General features: G+C 51.6%; 2 protein-coding genes across 2 annotated transcripts; both read right to left on the bottom strand.

Moving 5' to 3' along the window:
* Positions 1–7,481: 7,481 nt before the first annotated feature.
* Positions 7,482–8,417, bottom strand: LOC309685517 (olfactory receptor 14C36-like; the record flags this gene model as incomplete). Its single annotated transcript, XM_082501276.1, has 1 exon — positions 7,482–8,417. One exon carries the CDS (start codon positions 8,415–8,417, stop codon positions 7,482–7,484), a length of 936 nt encoding a protein of 311 aa, XP_082357402.1.
* An 8,140-nt stretch (positions 8,418–16,557) lies between these two features.
* On the bottom strand, positions 16,558–17,517 carry LOC309685516 (olfactory receptor 8A1-like; the record flags this gene model as incomplete). The annotated part of the gene is made up of 1 exon (XM_082501275.1): positions 16,558–17,517. One exon carries the CDS (start codon positions 17,515–17,517, stop codon positions 16,558–16,560), a length of 960 nt encoding a protein of 319 aa, XP_082357401.1.
* Positions 17,518–22,137: the final 4,620 nt, after the last annotated feature.

Below are 22,137 nucleotides of genomic sequence, written 5' to 3'. Positions count from 1 at the left end.
TCTCCTGCACCCCCCTTCCTGCCAAAGCCTTTGCCCATGGGATTCCTCCAAGTATGTCTTTGAGGTGTCCAAAGGCAGCTCTCCTTAAGTCCAGTTCTACTTTTTGCCCTGCTTCTTCCACACAGGATTCGGAACTCCACCATCTCATGGTCACTGCAGCCAAGGCTACCCCCAGCCTTCACATCCCCAACTAGTCCTCCTTTATTTGTCAGTAATATGTCCAGCAGCGCACCTCTCCTCGTTGGTTTCCCCACCAACTGTGTCAAAAAGTTCTCATCAATGCTCTGCAGAAACCTCCGGGACTGTGTGTGACTGGCTGTGTTGTTTCTCCAGCAAATACCAGAATGACTGAGGTCCCCCATGAGAACCAGGGCCTGTGACCATGAGGCTATTTCCAGCTGTCTGTAGAAGGCCTCATCAATTCAGGCATTTCAGAGAGGTCATCAAGCATGCAGGTTTCCCTGGAGGAGAGCGAGAGGATCCATCACAGTCGTACGCACCGTGGAGGTGGTTGGCTTTCTGGATATCACCTTGGGAGTCCACCTAGGAATATTTGTCACTGCTCTGGTTGGCCGGGCTTATTCCCCAGTAAGCTGTGATGGCATGAGCATTGTCCCCTTCACCCCAGCCCCAAGTCTTTTGGATTCAAGCCCGCCTCACCAAGCTGGCCAGCCTGCTGCCAAAGATGTAGTCTATGTAGTCTAAATCGACCCTCTTTTGCCTTAAAACATCTACGCATAGCCCTGTCGCAGCAGGCACTGCCCAAAGGGCAATGAGGCCACGCTTGGTTTGTCAGCAGGCAGTGCTCGGAGCCAGGCGCTGCTGCCTGCCACAGGGCCTGCACACCCTCATCCCACAGGCAGAGCATTCAGCGGGGTCTCTCGGGGGTGTCCCATCCCAGCTTCTGCCTCCCCTCCTGCTTGGAACCCCCCAGGCTGCCCCTCCTTCCCCCTGAGAGGCCACCATGCCCAGCACCCGGAACCAGCGACTCTGTGACATCAGCCCCGGGAACAAGGGCACCGCAGGCACTGTGAGGACTGTGGGCAATACGTCGGCTGCTGCACTGGTGGTGACGACCCCTCGGCTCTTCCAGCTGCAACGTGCCGCCGCTGGCAGTGATGAATGTGCTCCCTGTTGTCGTCCTGATGGCCCTGTGCTGGGCCATGAACAGCACATGGGACAGCAGTGGGTAAACGGCCTGAGGTTCTGAGAGGGAGCTTGGGCAACACTTATGGGCTTCACTGGAGGGTGCCTGCTTGTCCCCTGTGGCCACTCCACAGCTTCCAAAACCCCACATGGGAGCCTGAGACCCTTGCCAGCACCCAGGATGCTGGCCCATCTCACCAGTGGGGCTCAAGCAGAAACAGAGGCAGGCGTACGCACACCCCACAGGGTTCCCTGGCCCTGCTGTCCATGCAACACCTTGTGGGGAGGGGAGATGGCTGACCTTCAACCTGAACCACAGCAAGTCATTGAGCAGGACAGTCATGAGCTTCTAGTGACAGAGGGACCTGCAGGCTCCAGCCCATGGCTTCCGACTATGAAACAGCACATGTGGTGGGTGGCACAGATGTCCAGCCAGGCATCTGGCCCTGGACCATCAGCATCCAGCCTGGAGAAGAGAAAGCTCTTTGGGAGACCTTATAGCAGCCTTTCAGTATCTGAAGGGGGGCAACAGGAAAGCTGGGGAGGTACTTTTTACAAGGGCAAGTAGGGACGGGACAAGGGGATTGCTTTCAAACTGGAAGAGGGGAGATTTAGAATAGATATTTGGAAAAAAATATCACTGTGAGGGTGGTGAGACACTGACGCAGGTTGCCCAGGGAAGCTGTGGCTGCCCCATCCCTGGAGGTGTTCAAGGCCTGGTTTGACAGGGCTTGGAGAAACCTGGTCTAGTGGGATGTGTCCCTGCCCAGGGCAGGGGGGCTGGGACTTGGTGATCTTTAATTTCCTTGCCAATCTAAACTATTCTATGAGTCTATGATTCTACAATTCTACTCACACCGCTCAAGCTGCACCATCTATTTGATGCTGTGCACTTCCCATACTGCCTCTACAGGGGCAAACACTCACAGAATTTTGCTGCTTCAACCAGATTAAACATTTTCATGGTGTTTTCCGTATGCTCCAAATCCAGATTTACTGCACTTCAGTGTTCCATTGGTTCAGAGTGTCCAGAGACCCAGACCAAAAGCTGCATGATGTGTCATTGCAGTCACCACCATCACCCACGAACCTTCCACTTCAACTGCAGCGCGTGGCCCTAAGTTTACAGACCACGGAATGAAGTTGATATGAGGCAGTTCCTCCAGACAGCTTCCCAGAGAAAACACTGTTTGAGTCCAGCCAAGGGAGTGTCAGGGACAATTCCCTGAGTCAGCCAACCAAATATTAAATGAACACAAGTTATTTGTTGACGGAATTCCATGTGCAGGATCAAGGACTGCCTTCAGTCCAACAGTACAGTTCCCTTATTCTTACTGTGGTTTGGAGCACGCTGGCCATTGCAGCAAACAATAGACGCTCTCCCCTACCTCTCTCTCCATGGACAGGAAGAAGAGAAAAATACTTATGAACTTAGAAGAAAGTCTGGTACTTTAACACAATATTAATAACAAAATAAAAAAGAAATAATGACATACATACTGAACTGGATCAAACTCCCAGGATGATAATCACGTCACCAGCAGGCCTGGGGAAAGTCCCCAGCTCAACTCTGGGATGGATGAGAACTGCATTCAGGAATGCACAGATAGCAATCAAAGACAGACAAACAGCCAGAAACCTCCCAAGACAACAGCCATTGAAGGAAAAAACCTGACCCTTTGATCCCTCAGCTTTTATACTGAGCATGAAACAGATGGGATGAATTACCCTGATGGTCAGTTTGGGGTCACCTGTCCTGGCCCCTCCTCCAGACAGGTGCGACTCCTCTATGCTCTTCTGTTTCTGACCTTCCAATGGGGCAAAGAAACAAGTCAGCTGGCCTTGGGTGTTATACCAATAAGTAGGAGAAAGAGAATTCTGCATACCATTCCTCGGCATACATTACAACTAATCAGGTTTTATCGGTCTGAACAGTGTCACCACAATATGCTGTTAATTTCAGAGAGTTCAGTTAGTTCAAAGTGGCTCAGCTGCAAAGTAAAGTTGCTGAACAGAAGAGGGGTTCTGTTTCACGTCAAACCAGCACAGGTGGGCTGTTCTTTTGGGAGGGTATAAGGAGAATAAAAGAGAAGCACTTGTGATTTCAGGGAATGATAAAAGAAGCAAAGGATGCTGTTGGCTGTCTTTACTGATGGCTCCTGTTGTACCAAATGAAACCCAAAGACCACCAGAGCCTTTCCTGTGGAGCTGCTACCCAGCCGCACAGCCCCTGCCCTCTGCCATTGACAGCGATGGAGTCACTGCGAAGGTGCAGTAGAAGAAATGAAACAGTTTGTGGTGCTGCAATGGATGGGCACATAGTTCTCAGTACAGACAGGATGGAAGGCTCAGGGGTGGGGTTCCCTCTTGTGGCTCCATCTCTGGAGAGAGAGGAGCATTAGGAGGGCTTTGGAAGAAGCTGCACAGGTTATGGGGAACTCATTGGCAAAAGCTCAGAAAAACATGGCTTTGTGTTTGAAGAATTAGTGAAGACAGAGAGTCATGAGTAAAGCTTGGGCCAGCACGGGGTGGGAGTGAGGTGGGGAAGCAGGGGTGGTGGTTGAAATCTGTAGAGAAACAGGCACAGGCAGAGGAAAGTGTAGGACAGCCTGTGGTCAGGATGCACGACATCCCCCCCACCCCGCCCCAGCAGAACTGAAATCCTTGTCCTTTCCACAATGGCTGTGGACTCTTCCACTGGAACCCCTGAGAGAACTCCAGTTCCTCACAGACACACTGCTTCGCTGCCTCCTCACCCACCCTCCAGACAGCCCGAGACGTTTCCTACACACACTCCCTCATCTCACCGCTCCAAGGAAGAGCCCTGAGCATCCCTTGAAGGAAGAAGTCCCCATTGCCAGGGTGTGGGGGTCAGCGCTTGAATATCCTGCTTGATGAGACACGGCAAGGGCTTTCACAGACACTTTCACATTTCATTTCCAACTGGAAGCAGTGCCTCTGGCTTTCTGCTTCAGGGACAGTCAGGGATGGCCCTCAGTGGGGACCGCTGACGCCCTCAGAACCTTGGAGGCTGACTTGCACTGCTCTAGAGACCACTTCAATCCACCCTCAGTACCTGCAGTTCAGGAACTGGGCACCAGAGGGCTCATTAACATGCAAAATGCCATAACGAGCAATGGCTCTGGGCATAATTTTCTTATTATACAATTCTGCTGTGGTTAATTAGAGAGATTTCAGAAGTGAAAAGGTTTCAATAGTAAATAATGAGAAGAAAGGATTTATTTTTCTTACTTTTTTTTTATTTGTCTGCTTAATTTCTCTGTCTATTGATATCAGCAATTTCAAATGACACTGAAACTGGACCTCTCCAAACAGAGTCTGACTGAGTAGGGCAGTCAAGACCCTGTATGTCAGACACTCTGTGGGCAGCCTTTGTCCTCACCTCCAACCCCGCCTTTCTCTCATCAGCCACCTGGGACTTACAGCACCTTTCCTCAAATCTGAGCTTTCTCTGCTACACTCTGGAGTTGCAGGTTTCAGCCCTTTGGCACCAGTTTCCACCTGTTTCACTTGGGGAATGAACTGCACCCAGACACAGAATTTTCTTTGCAACCCAAAAACAAGCCCAAAGGAAGGCATGGTTGAATAGAAAAATACAATATACAAAATGCAAAATACACTCCTCTGCTGTACATTAAGTCCACCTTACCTCCGCTGAAGTCCACTCTCCACAGTGGATAGCCTTAGACCAAAGGAAAACACATTTTTGTGCCAAACTGGGATCCCACGAACACCAAAGCACTCCCTGCCCTGGACTCGGTTCACATGGGCTCACAGCGAGTCACACGCTAAGGTCACGAGCTCCCTCCATTCACAGAGGGAAGCAAAGAGACAAAGTGAACGGCATGCTCTTTTGAAGGGGTCTGGGTTACGGGAACATCTCCAAGCAGACTCTGCAACATCCGCACCCACTCCTTGCCCATCCTCCTCCAGCGATGGACAGCTTGGGTGCAATTGTCCAGGCTTCCTTTTCTCCCGGAGGGAGAGAAATCAGTTGTCTCAGCTGAGATGCTTTGGCCTACCTTGACTGTCCACCAGCTCCAGCTCCACAACTACCACTTGTAAAAAGTCCCTCTCCAGCTTTCCTTTAGGCCCCCTTCAGCTACTCGGTCTGCTATAAGGTCTCCCGGAGTCTTCTCTTCTCCAGGCTCAACAACCCCAACTCTCTCAGCCTGTCCTCACAGCAGAGGTGCTCCACCCCTCTGATCACCTTTGTGGCCTCCTCTTTTCCCACTCCAACAGATCCATGTCCTCCTTATGCTGGGGCCCAGCAGCTGGATGAAGCACTGCGGGGTCTCCCCAGAGTGAGTAGAGGGGCAGAACCACCTCCCTCGCCCTGCTCGCCATGCTACTGGTGATGCAGCCCAGGATGCGGTTGACATTTTTGGGCTGCCAGCACACATTGCAAGCTCATCTTGAATTTCTCATCCACCAGCACCTCCAAGTCCTTTTTCTCAGGGCTGCTCTCAAGCCATTCTTCACCCAGCCTGGATTTGTTCACAGGATTGCCCTGACCCACATGCAGGACCTTGCCCTTGGCATAATAGAACTTCACGAGGTTTGCACAGGCCCACCTCTCAAGCCTGTCCGGGTCCCTCTGGATGGCATTCCTCCCCTCCAGAATGTCGACCGCTCCACACAGCTTGGTGCCATTGGCAAACTTGCTGAGGGTGCACTCCATCCCAACATCCATGTCACCAACAATGATGTTAAACAGCACCAGACCCAATACGGACCTCTGAGGAACGCCACTCGTCACTGCCCACCATTTGGACAGGGAGACCTTGACCACAACTCTAATTTTCTTTCCAGTGGCTGCTGTGTTTCAGATTTGGTAGGAAAAGAATGTCAGTAATGCATATTGTTTTAGTTGTTGCTAGGTGTTGTTCATATTTTTCAAGGACTTTTTTTTAAGCTTTCTGTAGAAGCTCAAAGGGGCCGAGAGAGAATGATGGAATGGGCAATGAAATATTCCATTCCACAGAAGTCATGCTCAGTATTTGGATGGGTTTAACCAGGGGGCGGGTACGTGCAAACGCTGCTCGGGAAGGCACCAATTCACTGAGTGGTGACAGTGACTTGTATTGTCATTAGTAGCAGTAGTAATATTGTTGTTGCTGTTGTTGTTGTTTTCCTTTTCTGTTATTGTTCTATTAAGCTCTCTTTACCTCAACGCATGACTTTGGGTGTTTTTTTTTTGTTTGCTTATTTGTTTTATTTCCCTTTCCACTCTTTTTCACCCTCTTCTCCCTTTCCTCCTGGGGGAAGGGGGAGAACTGCACCGGTGGGTGCATGGTCCTAGCTGCTGGCTGGGGTTAAACCACGACACCTGTGCTGAGGGCTCCAGAGCTGGAGGCAGCACTCCATGTGGGGTCCCATGAGAGCAGAATAGAGGGGCAGAACCACCTCCCTTTCCCTGCTGGCCATGCTTCTTTTGATGGAACCGAAGACACGGCTGGATTTCTGGGCTGTGAGTGCACATTGTCAGCTCATGTCCAGCTTTTCATTGCCCCATACCCCCGGGTCCTCCTCAGCGGGGCTGCTCTCAATCCCTTCATCCCCCCGACCTATACTGATATGGGAGGTTGCCCCAACCCGTGTGCAGGACCCCGCACTTGGCCTTGTTGAACTTCATGAGGTTCAAATGGGCCCACTTCTCCATCTTGTCCAGGTCCCTCTGGATGCCATCCCATCCCTCAGGCAAGTCAACAGCACCACTCAACTTGGTGTCTCCATCTTGGGTGATTTCTCACTTTGTGGGGCTCCATTCCGTGCCTACCCCAGGCAAATGCTGCTTGTGGAGAGCCCAGGGGATCTCCAGGAAACTCCATTTCCCCCTTGAGAATAAAGTTGTCTGTCACGGCTTGTATGTGACAACCTTGGCTATGTCACTCAGTGACCAGCCATTGCTTCCACTGTCACTACATGCTGACGAGTGAGTCCTAAATCCAATCCTCGAGCTCTAAAAGAACCCAAAAGCAACAGTCCTTTTGGGGATGCCATTGCTCAAGCCTTCTCCTGAGACCAGCTTTAGAAGTAAGGACCAGTGTTTCTGCATAGCACAAAGTAGATCCCATTTTGTTATAGGGATGCTGTGAGAGTTTCAGTCCTGACCTGGTGTTAGACACTGTTATAGAGGCACCAGTGGAGAGATAGTGGGTTAATGCCTCTTTTGAAGTGGAAGGCATCGAAACCTTTCTGCAGGAAAAATCTAAAAAAAAAACTAAGAATGAAAGTAAGAATGAAGAGAAGAAAGAGAGCTCAGGACTGGCGTAGAACATCCTATGAGTCATCTGTGGAGAGAGATGGTAATTTTACTGCTGCTTAGAAGGTGACCATGAAATCAGTTTCTGAATGGAATCTTTGAGCTCCTGGTTCCTCATGCTGTAGAGGAGGGGGTTCACTGCTGGAGTCACCACCGAGTACAGAAATGACACAACCAGGTCCAGAGATGGGGAGGAGATGTTGGGGGGCTTCAGGTGGGCAAACACTCCAGTGATGATAAAGAGGGAGACCACAGCCAGGTGAGGGACACACGTGGAAAAGGCTTTGTGCCGTCCTTGCTCTGAGGGGATCCTCAGCACCGCCCTCAGGATCTGCACATAGGACACCACAATGAAAACAAAACACCCCAATGCTAACCAGGCACTGACCACAAGAAGCCCAACTTCCCTGAGGTAGGAGTGTGAGCAGGAGAGCTTGAGGATGTGGGGGACTTCACAGAAGAACTGGTCGAGGGCATTGCCCTGGCAGAGGGGCAGTGAAAATGTATTGGCCGTGTGCAGGAGAGAATTGAGGAACCCACTGCCCCAGGCAGCTGCTGCCATGTGGACACAAGCTCTGCTGCCCAGGAGGGTCCCGTAGTGCAGGGGATGGCAGATGGCAATGTAGCGGTCATAGGCCATGACAGTGAGAAGAGAAAACTCCGCTCCGAGCAAGAAGAAAAGCAGAAATACCTGTGCAGCACATCCCAAAAAGGAGATGTCCCTTGTGTCCCAGAGGGAATTGACCATGGCTTTGGGGAGAGTGGTGGAGATGGAGCCCAGGTCGAGGAGGGAGAGGTTGAGGAGGAAGAAGTACATGGGGGTGTGGAGGCGGTGGTCGCAGGTGATGGCAGTGATGATGAGGCCGTTTCCCAGGAGGGCAGCCAGGTAGATGCCCAGGAAGAGCCAGAAGGTTAAGAGCTGCAGCTCCCATGTGTCTGCAAATGCCAGGAGGAGGAAGTGGGTGATGGAGCTGCCATTGGGCATTTTCTTCTGGGCACAGGGACCTTTTCAAAATGTAAAGACAGTGACAAGTTAGGGTAGAATTCATAGAATCATAGAATGGTTTAGGTTGGAAGGGACCTTGAAGATCACTGAGTTGCAACCCCCTTGCCATGGGCAGGGACACCTCCAACCACACCAGGTTGCTCAAAGCTCCATCCAGCCTGGCCTTGAACACCTCCAGGGTTGGAGCTTCCGCAACTTCTTTGGGACACCTGCTCCAGTGCCTTAACACCATAAAAGTGAAAAATTTCTTCCTAATATAAATCTACCTTCTTCCAGTTGAAAGCCATTCCCCCTCAGCCTGTCACTACATGCCCCTGTAAAATGTCCTTCCCCAGCTCTCCTGTAGCCCCTTTAGTTACTGGAGGGCCGCAGTAAGTTCTCCATGGAACCGTCTCTTCTCCAGGCTGAGAAACTCTAACTCTCCCAGCCTGTCCTCATCGGAGAGGGCCTCCAGCCCTCTGATCATCTTTGTGGCCATCCTCTGGACCCACTCCAACAGGCCCATGCCCTTCTTTTGTTTGGGGCTCCAGAGCTGGAATTCTCTGAGTATAATCTATTCAATTTCTCATAAAACACCCCCAAACCACTTTTACCTTTCCAGGAAGACCTTTTGTGAGCTGAGATTGGTGCTGTCTGAGGGTGCCCCAGAGAACAGGAGGTTCTGCTGTTGGCTCTGCAGGACTCAGACCCGCCCTACAGCAAAAGGAAAATAGGAACTTGGGGTGATCTCAGATTAAATCCACTTTTGATAGCAAAGAGCTGTTCAGCATTGTGGCTCCCAATGCACCCGGCTGCAGAGCAGAGCTGTGGGGATGTTGTTGTGTTCGTACTGTTTTAGTTGCCCCAACACACCTTGGGAGTGTTTTTAAGACAGAAATCCTGCTGCGCCTTGTGGGTCCTGAGACACAAACGGGCTGTCATTGCAGGGGGTTGACTAGGTGACCCGTAAAGGCCCCTTCCAACCACACCATTCTAGGAGTCTACGATTCTGTGGCACTGGTGAGAGCAGAGGAATGTGCCTTCTAAGTGCATCTCTCTAAAGCCCTCAGCCCCTCTAATCGTACCTGAGGAAGACCTCAGCTCTGCCCTCCCAGCCAGGGACACAGAGGGCTCATTACAGCTGCCCACAGACAGCTGCCCAGCAGCGTTTCCATGGCTTTAGCACCACGATGTCTTCTCTGTGGGACTGCTAGATAACACAGAGATGCCGTGGGAGAACTGTGTCCTTCTGGAGGGCAGCCTGCAGCCCAGCAGGACCCCTCAAAGAAGGAATCACTTATCTTAAATTTGCTTATCCTGAAGGCACGATCAGGTCATTTCCAGCCGCATACACTGTGATTCCCAGAGCGCCAAAGGCAGACAGGATGCAAGTTGGCTGCTTTTCCTCCATGGACATACGTGCACGAAAGTACGTGCAGTGTTGGTGTCTCAGCTGCGCTTCAATCCTTAGCCCCCCCCACCAGGGAGTGTAACAGTAAGAACAAGGGCAGACGGGAGAAGAGGGGATGCCAAAGTACCTCTGCCAGGGCAGGCAGGTGAGGGAGACACAGTCGGACACTTGAGCAAATCTCCTCTGTGGTGGTCAGGTTGCTGGAAAGGCAACTCATGACCAAACCCGCATGACACGAAGGGCAGAGGCTCTGCTGTGTGAGCGAGGGGACCAGGGGTTGCTCCAGGGAAGGCATCTGCACTGTCGGGGAGGGCAGGGAGATGCCTGTATCCCCCTTCCCACAGCATTTCTGGGAGCCCGGCTCTCTTCCTCCCTGCCCATGACTCTCTTACCTGGAGCTTGTCTTGGCCAGGACCTGTTTCTCTCTCCCCATATCTCCTCCCTCTTCATGCTCACAGACCCCATTCCGCCTGCTGCGTGCACAGCTCTGCCCTGCAGACCCCTCCTGGCATCAGGGCACTGCCCAGGGACATCTTCGTGTGCAGGGGTTAACGAGAACCTCAGACAAGTCCTATCAACAAATGGGGTCTCAGAGCCTTGTGCACGGTGGAGAAATCCATTCCCATCTCTCCCTGCCCATCCAGCCGACCAAGAGGAGAAAACTCACAGCATAGACTTGTTCCCTTGCAGGTGACTAGTTCCTTGACATTGTTTTTCAAAAGAACCCTCTGCAAATGTCCTTGGGGTGACCTGGAGCTGGGACCAGTCCTCAACCCTGCAGTTCCCTTGCACAAGCAGAAGTAATCTGCCTCACTGGCGGTCACTCCTTCCACCCACAGCTTCTCCACACAGCGCCATGGGAGCTCCCCGGGCAGGCTGAGAGCATACCCTAGCAGGCGGCAGAGCCCCTGCCCCGGCACACAGCCCCCGGGGTGCAGGGACCCTGCTGGCAAGGACAGCCCTGCCCACCCCTGCCTGCACACCCAGTGTCACCTCCTGCAGACGTCTCCAGGAACAGGCAGCCATCGTGCCCTGTGCCTCTGATGGTGGGGCAGGGAAGCCCTGCTCTGGAGCACGTCCTTCTCCTTTGCCCCAGCCATGGAAGGTGCCAGCTGTAGATAGTGCCAGGAGCTGCAGCTGCACTGCCCCGCAGCCAGAGACTTACTGTGCCGAGGGCTGTGGAGATGCCTCCCCTGGTGAACACTCTGCTCTGCCCTCGCTGCCTGCAGACAGTGCCCTCAGCCCTGCTGCGCTGTGCAGAGGAGCTGCTCCTGGGCAGAGCTGTCTCTCTGCAGCGCTGCCCGCTTGCCAGGAGCTCCCTCCGTCCCAGCAGACCGGCCCAGCTCAGCAGCAGAGGACCAGCCCACGCTGGCACTCTCTCTGTCCCCTCTGGGCTCCCTGGAGGTGTCCCTGGGGCTCCAGGGGAACCCGCTGGAAAACAGCCTGATGCAATCCCTGATGTTCCCTCCCTCAGCTGCGCAGAGACACTTACTTCCAGCTGTGTCCTTTCTCCCAGCAGAAGAAGAGCTGGCCATGAGTAACCCCTCTTCTTGTCCCATCAATAGCACACACAGGGCTTTGCACACCAGGATTCCTTATGGCAAGTCACGGCTTGCCTGGTGCCACAGCTGGGGGGCTTCAGCACAAACGTGCAGCAATGATCTCAGCCAGGGGCACAGAGAGGACGAGCTGGAGCCGTTCCTGTGGTAGACAGAGCTGTGACATGGTGGCAGAGCTCATTCCAGCTGGTCTTCAAGGACAGCCTCCTCCAAGCTCTGCTATAGTCCAGAGCACAATTCAATCTAACCCCGAAAGGCAATTCAAGGGCACCAGAATGAGTGTTTACTCCTTCAGGAACAGTTCAAGGAGAAACAAAGCCACTGTGTGGCCACTGCTGAGTTTCATAAGAACTGGTGCTGATAGATCTGAAATACCCCATGTCCTTTTTGCCTCAGTCTGCCCCAGCAAGGTCTCCCAGGCCTCGGGCTCAAGGATGGAACCTGCAGGAGAACCACCAGCAACGGCTGGGGTCAAGTCCTCGAGCAAACACAATCCTTACCAGCCTATGGACAGGAGGGGCGGAAGCTGAGGGAGCTGAGGGGGCAGCCAGTGTCACAGTGGTCACTCTGTGATTTGGAAGATCACGGAGACTGGGGGTATTGTCTGCTCACTGGCAGCGCCCAAAAAGTGCATGCCCCAAAGGATTAGCAGGGGAGCTGAAGGCTGTGCCCCAGAGCATGTCCACTCAGGGCCTTTTTCTGTGTGTTTGAAACAGAAGGTGACGGGTTTTACCCAAAGCAGATCGCACCTGGCCATCCTCTTTGCTTTCTGTGCTGAAAGGACAGGATTACTGGGCAGAGAGAGCGGTAACTTTTACTGGGAAGTCAGAAGGGCATTCAGCATCACCCCCACCTTGTTTCTAACTGAGGACAGTAGAATCTGCATGGGTAGATAAGCAGGTGGGTAAAAAAACAGCTGAACTGCTGGGCTTGGAGGCACGTGGTTCCTGCATGGTACTATGTCTGGAGGTATCTCTCCAGTAGGGTTCTGCAGGGGTCGATATCGTAATATGCCCTGTTTGAAATGTTTATAATGACCTGGAGGACATAAGAGTGAAAACTGAGTAGGAGGGTGGTGCTGCACCGCAGCGGGACCCTCCCAGAGGATCTTTGATCTCCATGTTTGGAGGTTTTCAGGTTTCAGCTCCACAGTCACAGCTGACCAGAGTCTGAGGTTGGCGATTTCCCACCCTTTGGTGGGAGGCTGGACCAGAGACCCCAACAGACCCTTTCCCTACAGCCCTTCCCTGAGCCTGGATGTGAGGGTGGCTACAGCAGATGCTCATGGGACAATTCAGGGTGGAACTGTCCTGTGATCAGTGGGTCTCTACTTCGACCTTTAGTTCCAAGCAGGGCTAGTTCTGAGGTCAAGCAGGTTGCTCAAGAAACAGCAGCGTCCCTGTGCAGACTCTGCACACGAGAGCCCAACATCGAAGCCACCATTACAGACACGGGGACAAGGCATTTGACCAGCTCGTTGAACCCAGAAATCGGTATGCCACGCCTCCTGAGATTCCCACAAGCACCTAAGATTTTGTCCAGGGAAGTGGGGAAGTGTGATTCCTCTTTCAGTGTCCTGCCTGTCTCCGGCCCCATGTGGTGCTTTAGGATGTGAAGAGAATCAAACCCAACCTTTGGACTAGATTAGTTTCATTTTCCATGCTGGAATGCGGGGCAGATGAAGGCAGCTCTGAGCTCTCTGCTGCACAGCTCGGACTTCCGAGAATGGAAACGCAGGTAATCTTCTGGTGTGATCACCGATTTGCCTGCCTTTGTGCCCTTTCACTAACCTGGGATCTATCCGTTGGCCTGAGAAACTACTCCCCTATTCCACCTCCCTCTCTTCATAAAAGGAGGGAACAAAGATATGGAGCATGGATGACTTAAGGACACTATTGTAATCTTTACATTATAGGAGAGAGAAAAGATAGTACAACTAATTCCAAACTATCCTTGAGATGCATTCTGATTCTTCCTTCTTTCCAAAGCTCAGCCACCTTAGATCTTGAAAGGACTGCCTCAAATCTCTGCAACGAAAATCCCACAAGCCTTCTCTCAGAGAAGTCCTTTTAGCACAGGACACCTCTGCCCGTCACTTCTGCCCTATGCCCAAACTCTGTTTTGCAGTTGGGCGAAGTCAAGGTGTCAAGGTACTCCCTTGCAACATCTTCCCTACAAAAGTTGTCTTCTCTTCATGCTGATCCCACTTGCATGGCCTCATGTTATGTACAGCTCCATCCTCCTCTTGCACAGCTCCACTGGGTGACCAGTTTTCCGTTTCTTTCCTGCCCATTCACCTTCACAACCTTTTTGTATTTTATGCGTACCAAATATTATCTGAAGCAACACATTTATTGCCCCCAGCTTCACCCATTTCCAACTGCAGGCTGAGCTATTTCTCCTCTTTGAGCAGACATTGTGCAAAGCTGCTCCAGGTATGGAAACTCACTTAAATGCAGCACATTAATTGGGGCTCAATCAAATATAAAAAACGTATCCTGAGCTAGTTTTTCAGAGACAGTTTCAAAGTGGCAAAGCAGATTCAAAGTGTCTGAAGGAACTGGGGGTTTTTAACCTGGAGAAAAGGACGCTGAGGGGAGACCTTATTGCTCTCTACAACTACCTGAAAGGAGGTTGTAGCCAGGTGGGGCTTGGTCTCTTCTACCAAGTAACAAACGATATGACAAGAGGAATTGGGCTTGAGTTGCACTGGGGGAGATTTAGATTAGACATTAGGAAAAAACGTCTTGACTGAGAGGGTTATCAAGCATCGGACCAGGCTACCCGGGAAGGGGTTGAGTCACCATCCCTGGAGGTATTGAAAAGACATGTTGGGATGGTGCTGAGGGACATGGTTTAGTGGTGGACTTGGTTAACAGTTGGACTCGATGATCCTAAAGGTCCCTTCCAACCTAAACGATTCCATGATTTTATGATTCTATGATTCCATGATTCTATGATTCCATGATTCTATTCTACATAAATTCTGAGAACCAAGTTACAAGAAAGGGAAAAATAGGTGAAGCTGTATTTTCTAGACTCACTAATTCTCTGTCAGTAAAGAGAAGGTCCCACAGCCTGTGGCACGTTTTCATTAGTTGGCCCTATGGGAAGTTTTGTTTCTTGGGTCTCTTGGCTCGAGCCTGCTGCGTTCCTATTTCCAGCAAGGGCAAAAGTTCCCGTTCAGGTATCAAACTTTTGCCCATCCTGCCCGGAGAGCCAGGACAGTTGTGTCACACAACATTCAGTGTCAGAGTGAAGATGGAAAAGAAGTGTGAATTGAAATGATTTGTCCTCCAATGGAAACTCAAATCCTGAGCTGGCTGGACCACATTGGCTGCAGTTAGACATAAGTTACCTGAGACAAATGTGAGTTCAGACCTGGTTGGCAGAGTTTCTCACAGCCCTCACTGAGGAGAGCAGGGTGTTGCGAGAGGGGAGCGAGTATCTGTTCCCCAAATCCCAAGGTAGTGCCCAAAACATCTTTCCCTTGGCCTCTGGCATCTCATGTCTTGAGATGCAAGAAATGCTGGGCCTTCTGTCAGTAATCCTCCAACAATCCTTCAGGCGGTTGTGTGAGTTCCCTATCAGTATCTAAAAAAAGTAACACCCTCCCCCAAAACTAAACAAACAAAAGCCCCACCAATCACAAAAAAACAATCCAAAGTCACCCACAAACATTAATCTGCCTAAATCTAAATGCAGCAGTTTGCATCTTGGACAGCCGCTCTGGGCAGTGCCAGTGAAATCAGTATTTGCAGCGTGAGCCGTGATACCCCATCCTCAAGAACAAATCCAACGCAGTTCAGAGGAAGGGTGGTCTTTCAAAAGGCACTGTTTGAGTCCCCAGGTGGCATGGACACTGCTGATTCCCCACTCCAGAGCGGCAGAGGCTGGAGCCCTTTTGCAGGATGGACTTCTTGCCAGGAAGCCACAGCTATGGGGGTGTCTCACCTGGTTCTTACTGTCCCTTAGCTCAGCATCCATTTCCGTGTATTTCACTCTTTTCTATGTCTACTCTTTCTATATGTCGGAATGACAGAAAAGCAAACATTTCCTAAAAGTTTGTCATAATGTCCTTGCTATAGACAAGAAGCCCATCAACCCTGGAGGCAGCCAAGAACATTGCCATGAGCACCAAGAAGATCCAAGAAGCTCAAGGCCTCTTCTGAAGGGCAGCAAATTCTTGCAACTGTGATTTGAGCCTGGAAGTGGGAAGGAATTTTCGTCTGTGCTTGGAGGAGGAATAAGCGTGTTGTGGCAGTATGTCAGGGCCGAAGGCCCTTGCGCAAATCAGGGATGATGGAGACATTTCCATCTTGTGTGCGTGCCTCAGGGCAGGAAATGGGGCACGCCCGCTGCTGGGGGTGTGTGTAGTCAGTCAAGCCTCATGAGCTGACCTTGTTCTCTCATGCAAGAAAGAAGAAAACAGGAGGACTGAGTTTGCCATACCTCAGTCAGCCAGTGGGAAACAAAAAAGTAAAGACATTGGGAGAGGAGGGTCGGAGAGGGGGAGGCAGATTAGGAGGAGGAAAGAAGGGGGAAAGTGATGATTGCTGTGTTCAAACATTGGGAAGCCAAGACCCAGCTTGTTTGCCTTTCTTCTGAAGATGGATCTTGGTTTTTCTTTTCGGGGGGAGGGAGGGCGGAGGTGTGTGACCCTGTCAGACTAGCTTTCACAGTTGTCCTCTGCTAGGAAGCCCAGAGAACACGAGGGCTGGCATGCATCTACTGGGATTTAGACGTGTCCACTAGCGGGGCTTGATTCAGCTGCCCACTTCTCACTGCCAATAGGGAGGTGCCCTGAGGAGTCCCAGGCATGCAAGAATGGCAGCCCTCAGCTTGGCTGGGTAACGGAAGAGGAAACAGCATGTTTAGCGTAAGTTTTCTCCCACTCCTGGGCAGGTGTGGCATTTCACAGCTCCCACCTGCAGGATCACAATCGTGTTTACTTTAAAGAAGGAAGCAAGCCAGGGAAGATTTGACACTCTTCAACACCAGACCTGTATTTCTTTAAGACACAAATTCCCCTCTCCCACTTCTCATTCCACAACCAGTCCACAGATTCTGCACTTCTAAAGATGGACCTGGGACACAAAATATGCACTTACGAATTGTCCATGCTTGGTCAAAGGAGACCCACAACCTGTGTCTTCCTGGTGGATCTCAACTAGTATGAGCTCTCGACGCAGGCCACAGTTTTTCTGAGTGCATTTCCTAGAGCCCCCTTGACCTCCCTGTTCCGCAGGCTGTAGAGGAGAGGATTGACCATGGGCGTGAGGATGGTGTAGAAAAAGGAGAGCACTTGATTGAGCTGCCTCAGTGAGGCTGTCCTGGGTATCATATAGACAACGACGAGGGTGCCATAGAAAACAGTGACCACCATGAGGTGAGAGGAGCAGGTGGAGAAGGCCTTCTGCCTCCCCATGGTGGTGGGGATCCTCAGGATCGCAGCTATGATGCAGATGTAGGATACCAAAGTGACTACAAACGGGACGACTACATCCAGAAAACAGATTATGAAAGTCACCAGTCTAAGCACGGTGGTGTCACTGCAAGCGAGCTCTAGCAACGGGGCAAAATCACAGAAGAAGTGATCAATTGCATTGGGACCACAGAAGTGTAACTTGGAAAATTGTCCAGTGACTATGGTAGACATCAGTAATCCTGCTAGCCAGGACCCAGCCGCCAGCTGGAGACAGAGCTTCCAGTTCATGAGGCTTGCATAGAGCAGGGGTTGACATACGGCCAAGTACCGATCATAGGACGTGGTGGCCAGCAGGTAGCACTCAGCACCTGCAAAACAGCCAAAGAAAAAGAACTGCGTCATGCAGCCTTGAGCAGAAATGGTTCTGTCCCTGGTTAGGAAGCTGGCCAGCAGCCTGGGCAGGATAGTGGAGGTATAGCAGATTTCTACACTGGATAAATTCCCCAGGAAGAAGTACATGGGAGTGTGAAGATGCCGATGTGCCACCACCAGCACAACAACGAGGATGTTGCCAAACATGGTCACCATGTAGATCATGAGAGAGAGGATGAAGAGAGGCACCTGAAGCTTGGGGACATTACTCAGTCCCAGCAGGAGGAACACCACTGGTGAGGTCTGGTTGTCCCATTCTTCTTTCTCCATGAGGTGCTGTAGGACCTTCTTTTCCCCATGAGGCAGGAAGGGAACCTGGGGAAGGGCATGCGTTTCTGTGCTTTTTGTGAAAATGAACTGGGAAGAAGTCACTGCCAGAGATAACATGGAGGTTTTCCCCCATTTGACTGAATTCCGACTTGGTTTAGGGGCACTATTCCTGGCGAAAGGGCAAGAAAAGGTTCTTTGAGAGGGCCAAACTGCTCTTCTTTGAAGAATCTCCTTTGATTAGAGAGGTGAGTTGCCGCATCGAGGTGCCTATTTCTGTGGAATGAAAGAAAATGTTCATTTGATCACAATTAGATTGTGATGCGTGAAGTTATTGCCAGGAGTACCCAGCATAGGTTTTAGCCAAATTTCAAGCAACAGAAAGACGGGCCAGAGAGGAAAACTCCATCATGCAAAAAAAGCCTTTAGGGGAACGCATCGTGCCATAGACAGCTTCTTTCCACTGAGGAAGAATGGACACTGAAGAGGGCTAGAGGTCTCAACTCCCTGAAACATTTGCTTTCTGATGACACAATTCTGTCCCTGGACAGTCCATCTCTTTCCACTGACCAAGAGTGGCCAGAACTTACTAGCTTGGTAGCTGAAGGCACTGCAAAGGGTCTGTTAGACAGGAGACTCAGAAGCAGATTTGAACTTGGGAGAGAAGGGTGGGGAAAACGGGATTCCAGAGAAGAGGTCCCTGAGGTTCTAAGCCAAATGAGGAAAAGCGACGTTGCACAAGGAGGAGGCAAAAAGGACAGGGGTGACGATCATTTGCTGGACATCTCTTCCTCCTCACCTTACATTTCTGGGTGCATTTGGGCTGCCTCCCTGCAGCAGCACAGCACCTGGACCTCAGCATTGCCACCTGAGTGCTCAGGGCTCCCTGTTCAGCACTGCAGTGAAGACACAAGAGTGTCCCGGGGGTGAGTGGGGGCTGAGGCAGAGAAGGATCCTCATGAAGCACACGTTTCCAGTAAATGCCTGATACACACCTGGTTGCCTGCCCAGGGAACGCCTGTGGCTGAAAGAGAAAGCCTACACCACCTCTCTGGGCTTCCATAATACTCGGGTCAGACAAAACACTGTCCCTGATGATGCTCTGCCTCAAACTTCACACATTTTACAGAGAGTTGGAGATGGCCAAGGCAGGCACCTGGTGAGCCCAGAGAGTTCCTGGGACGGAGGAGCCCTTTGACTCAGTGATTCAGCGCACCTACACTGGGATGCATTGTTCCAGAAGGTGCTTCCATGGGGAGGGTGCCCCAGAGTCAGTGCTCTCAGTAAATCACACCCCATGTGGATGGCTGAGAGACAGCTGTGAGAGAGCTGAGGCATTGAGGTGAAGCCCTAAGACACAAGCAAGATGGAGAAAGAGACAGAGAGAGAATAAGAGTTGAGACATTAAAGGACGTGTGTTGGCACGCTGGCCCCATACCCTCCTCTCCAACCTCTTCATGTCCACGGAGGTGTCCGAGTGCCCATCAGCTGATGCCCCGCAGCTCTGTCTCTGCACTGACAACCACGCTGCCTGTATCTGTTCAGTGGTGTCAAAGACCCAGGGAGGGTATCCAGAGGAAAGAGTGAGCTGGAAGAAGAAGACATGCAGGACAGGGCTGTACCAAGACACATGGTCCCACTTCCTAGTGGCCGCTGTGCAAAGAGCCATTGGCACATTAATGATACCCACCTCAGCAAACCCAGCACCTACCTGTAGTCCCCAGCAGGATGTCACAGCCCTTCCTCTGAGGGGAATGGAGCATGAAAGGCAAGGTCTGGGGGCTATCTCCTGCCTCGTCCCCATTCCACCCTCCCCTTTCCAATTCTGCCTGCAGACCCTGACCCATGACTTAGTCACTGCTCTGTCCTTGCACTCACCTGTCACCATCTCCTTCTGAGAGTCTTCAGCAGCACCTGAATATCCCCTTCTCTGCAGTGCCTCCCGGGTTTATAGAAGAGGCTCCTGAAGGTTCCTGCTGCAGCTCAACTCTCTGTGTCACAGCAAGTGAGCCCTGTGCAAGTGAAGCCCCGGGGGGATAAAAGCCCTGAGCTGCCCTCCCTTGGACCTCTGTGCTCTTCGGAGGTGGGGAAACAAGCCGGGGAATGAGCCGTGATCTCTTCCAGCTCACAGAGCAGAACTATAATGAGATGCTCCTCACAGCTTCTCCTTCTAGACTCCACGAATGGTTGTTGGGGAGGGAGGAGTGATTTCCTCCAAGCTAAGGAGACTGGGAATGTGGGACAGGATAAGTCCCCAACAGGGGTGCCAGGCTCTGCCCTTTAAGGAGAGAGGAAACCCAAACCTTCCCCAGAGGTCAAGGTGCTTCACTTGCTGGGGGCTAAAGTGAGCTCAGCTGCTGATCTAGTGACAGTTAGGACTCCACCCTCCTAGAGGAATGGTGCACAGGGTTCTGCTTGGCTCCAGCTTTAGGTTAAGGGAGCTGACTTAGGTTAAGCTCTGCTGACTTGCTCCTCATGACAGGTGGACCCCTCAGGTCTCTCCTCTGAGTGCAAAGGGAGAGAAGGACCCTGAGACATCATTTAGGGTAGCAATTGCACAGAGCATTGTCTCCAGTGAAGTCAGACTTGGTGGTCAGGGCTGTGTCCCAGTAGGGTCTTGAAAACTTCAAAGAGTAGACGTTCCATAGCCTGCCTGGACAACTTGCTCCAGTGTCTGTCTGTCTGATGTTCTTCCTGTTCCAGGTCAGAATCTCCCGTTTCAGGTTATAGAATCGTAGACCCTAGGATGGTTAGAGTTGGAAGGGACCTTAAAAATCATCTTGTTCCAACCCCCTGTCATGGGCACCTTCCATCAGTCCAGGTTGCTCAAAGCCCCATCCAGCCTGGCCTTGAACACCTCAAGGGATGGAACAGCCACAGCTTCTCTGGGCAACCTGTGCCAGTGTCTCACCACCCTCAGAGTGAAGAATTTCTTTTCCCATATCCAATCTAAATCTCCTCTTTTCCAGTTTGAAGCCATTCCCCCTCGTCCTATCACTACATGCCCTTGTAAAAAGTCCCTCTCCAGCTTTCTTGTAGGCCCCCTTTAAGTACTGGAAGGCCACTGTAAGGTCTCCCTGGAGCCTTCTCTTCTGCAGACTGAAGAACCCCAACTCTCTCAACCTTTCTTCATAAGAGAGGTCTCCATCCACCTGCATCATAAGAATGGAACCACCTAGTTACCAAGGCTAATGGTTTCTTCACAAGCAGAGTCCTTTTGTAACTGTAAGGTTGCAGCCATTCCTGGTGGGGGTCTCTGCAGATCCATCTCTGATCACACATGAAGCCTTGCTCCAGATGTGCCCCAGCTGTTGGTCGCTCTTGATGTGTGTGAGGCCAGAGCGGGGGGACGAGGGGCCCATGAGCAGCCTTCCCTGAGCAGATCCCACCACCCTTCAGGCACATTAACTGAAGGGGGGTTTAGCAGGTGGGTGAGACAAGACAATCTCCACAGACCACCTCCAAAACCCTACCGGTGTGATCCTGGGATTCTGTGAGTGATCTGGTTTGAGCCAGTGCACCTGAAGGAATTTTTTCCTGGATGATATTTACGTTCACTCTTGGCTCTAGTTAAGGTCTGACCCACGCTTTGACTCCAGATGAGATTTTCTGTCAAAAACAAGAGCATTTTTCCTTTCCCACTTGGGTTCTGATAGTGACTCCCAGACACCTTGGCCACCTTTTTCCTCTACAAGACAGCTTGCTTCCAGACACTGCTCCCCTGACTGAAGGGAGCTGAGGGTCCTCACTGGTGCCTACCTGATGCTGGTGGCGGCTGAAGAACCGTGTCCTGATCAAGCTGTGCAGGTACAGTCTGGAGAGCCAGGACCGGCAAGGACTCAAAGCCCATTTTGCCAATTTGTACCATGCTGTTCCTCCATGAGTTCCTCAGCTCTTGCAACGTTGAGGTCTATGGTCAGCAGGGCCCTGTGAGCCTTGTGCAGAGGGCAGGAGAGAGCCAGTCAGCCTTCTCCAGCCCATGAGTCTCTCTAGGAGAAGACCCAGGTCTGCCTTAGGCACTGGTTCTATCCAGCTGCTGGACCCTGGTCTTCATGGTCTCCTCATTGCCTGCACCCGGGCATTGGAGTCCAGGATGTTTGCAGCCCTGCTCCAGTTGCTGGAAGACAGACCTCGTATCCTCCTCACCGGTGATTCCAGCTTGAAGTTCACTGCCATTCACACATGCCCACTAAGAACAGAGGATGCGCCCGCACAGAAGGTAGTTGGAAATCGGCTCCAATGAGAACACGGGACACAGGCTACTGCAGGGCTCCATCAGAGAAGCCTGCTGACTAGAAACCTGTTTCCACTCACACGGTCCCTTTTTCCCCCTTTGCTCTGTTTTCCTATTTTGTTGCCAAACCACTTTCCTGCTGGTTCTGTTTTCCTTTACACTCAAAAGGAGTTTTCCAGGGCTACACACAACAGGGACTTATCCGAGAGTGCCGATTTCAGTACGTATATAGCAACACACGGATTATGGTGCTGTAGGCATCCTAGTCAAGGGAAGGCTTAAAGGGAAATTGCAAGGAGACTTTTGCAATGGCTGCGTGGGTCTGTAGAAGAGATGCTTCTGAAATGATCATAGAATTATAGAGTGATTGAGGTTGGAAAAAGCCTTTA

Source organism: Vanellus vanellus, assembly GCF_965231255.1.
Source record: "Vanellus vanellus genome assembly, contig: HAP1_SCAFFOLD_400, whole genome shotgun sequence".
Classification (NCBI taxonomy): Eukaryota; Metazoa; Chordata; class Aves; order Charadriiformes; family Charadriidae; genus Vanellus; species Vanellus vanellus.
The sequence above is the reverse complement of the archived record's forward strand: the minus strand, read 5'-3'. Positions and strand labels throughout refer to the sequence as shown.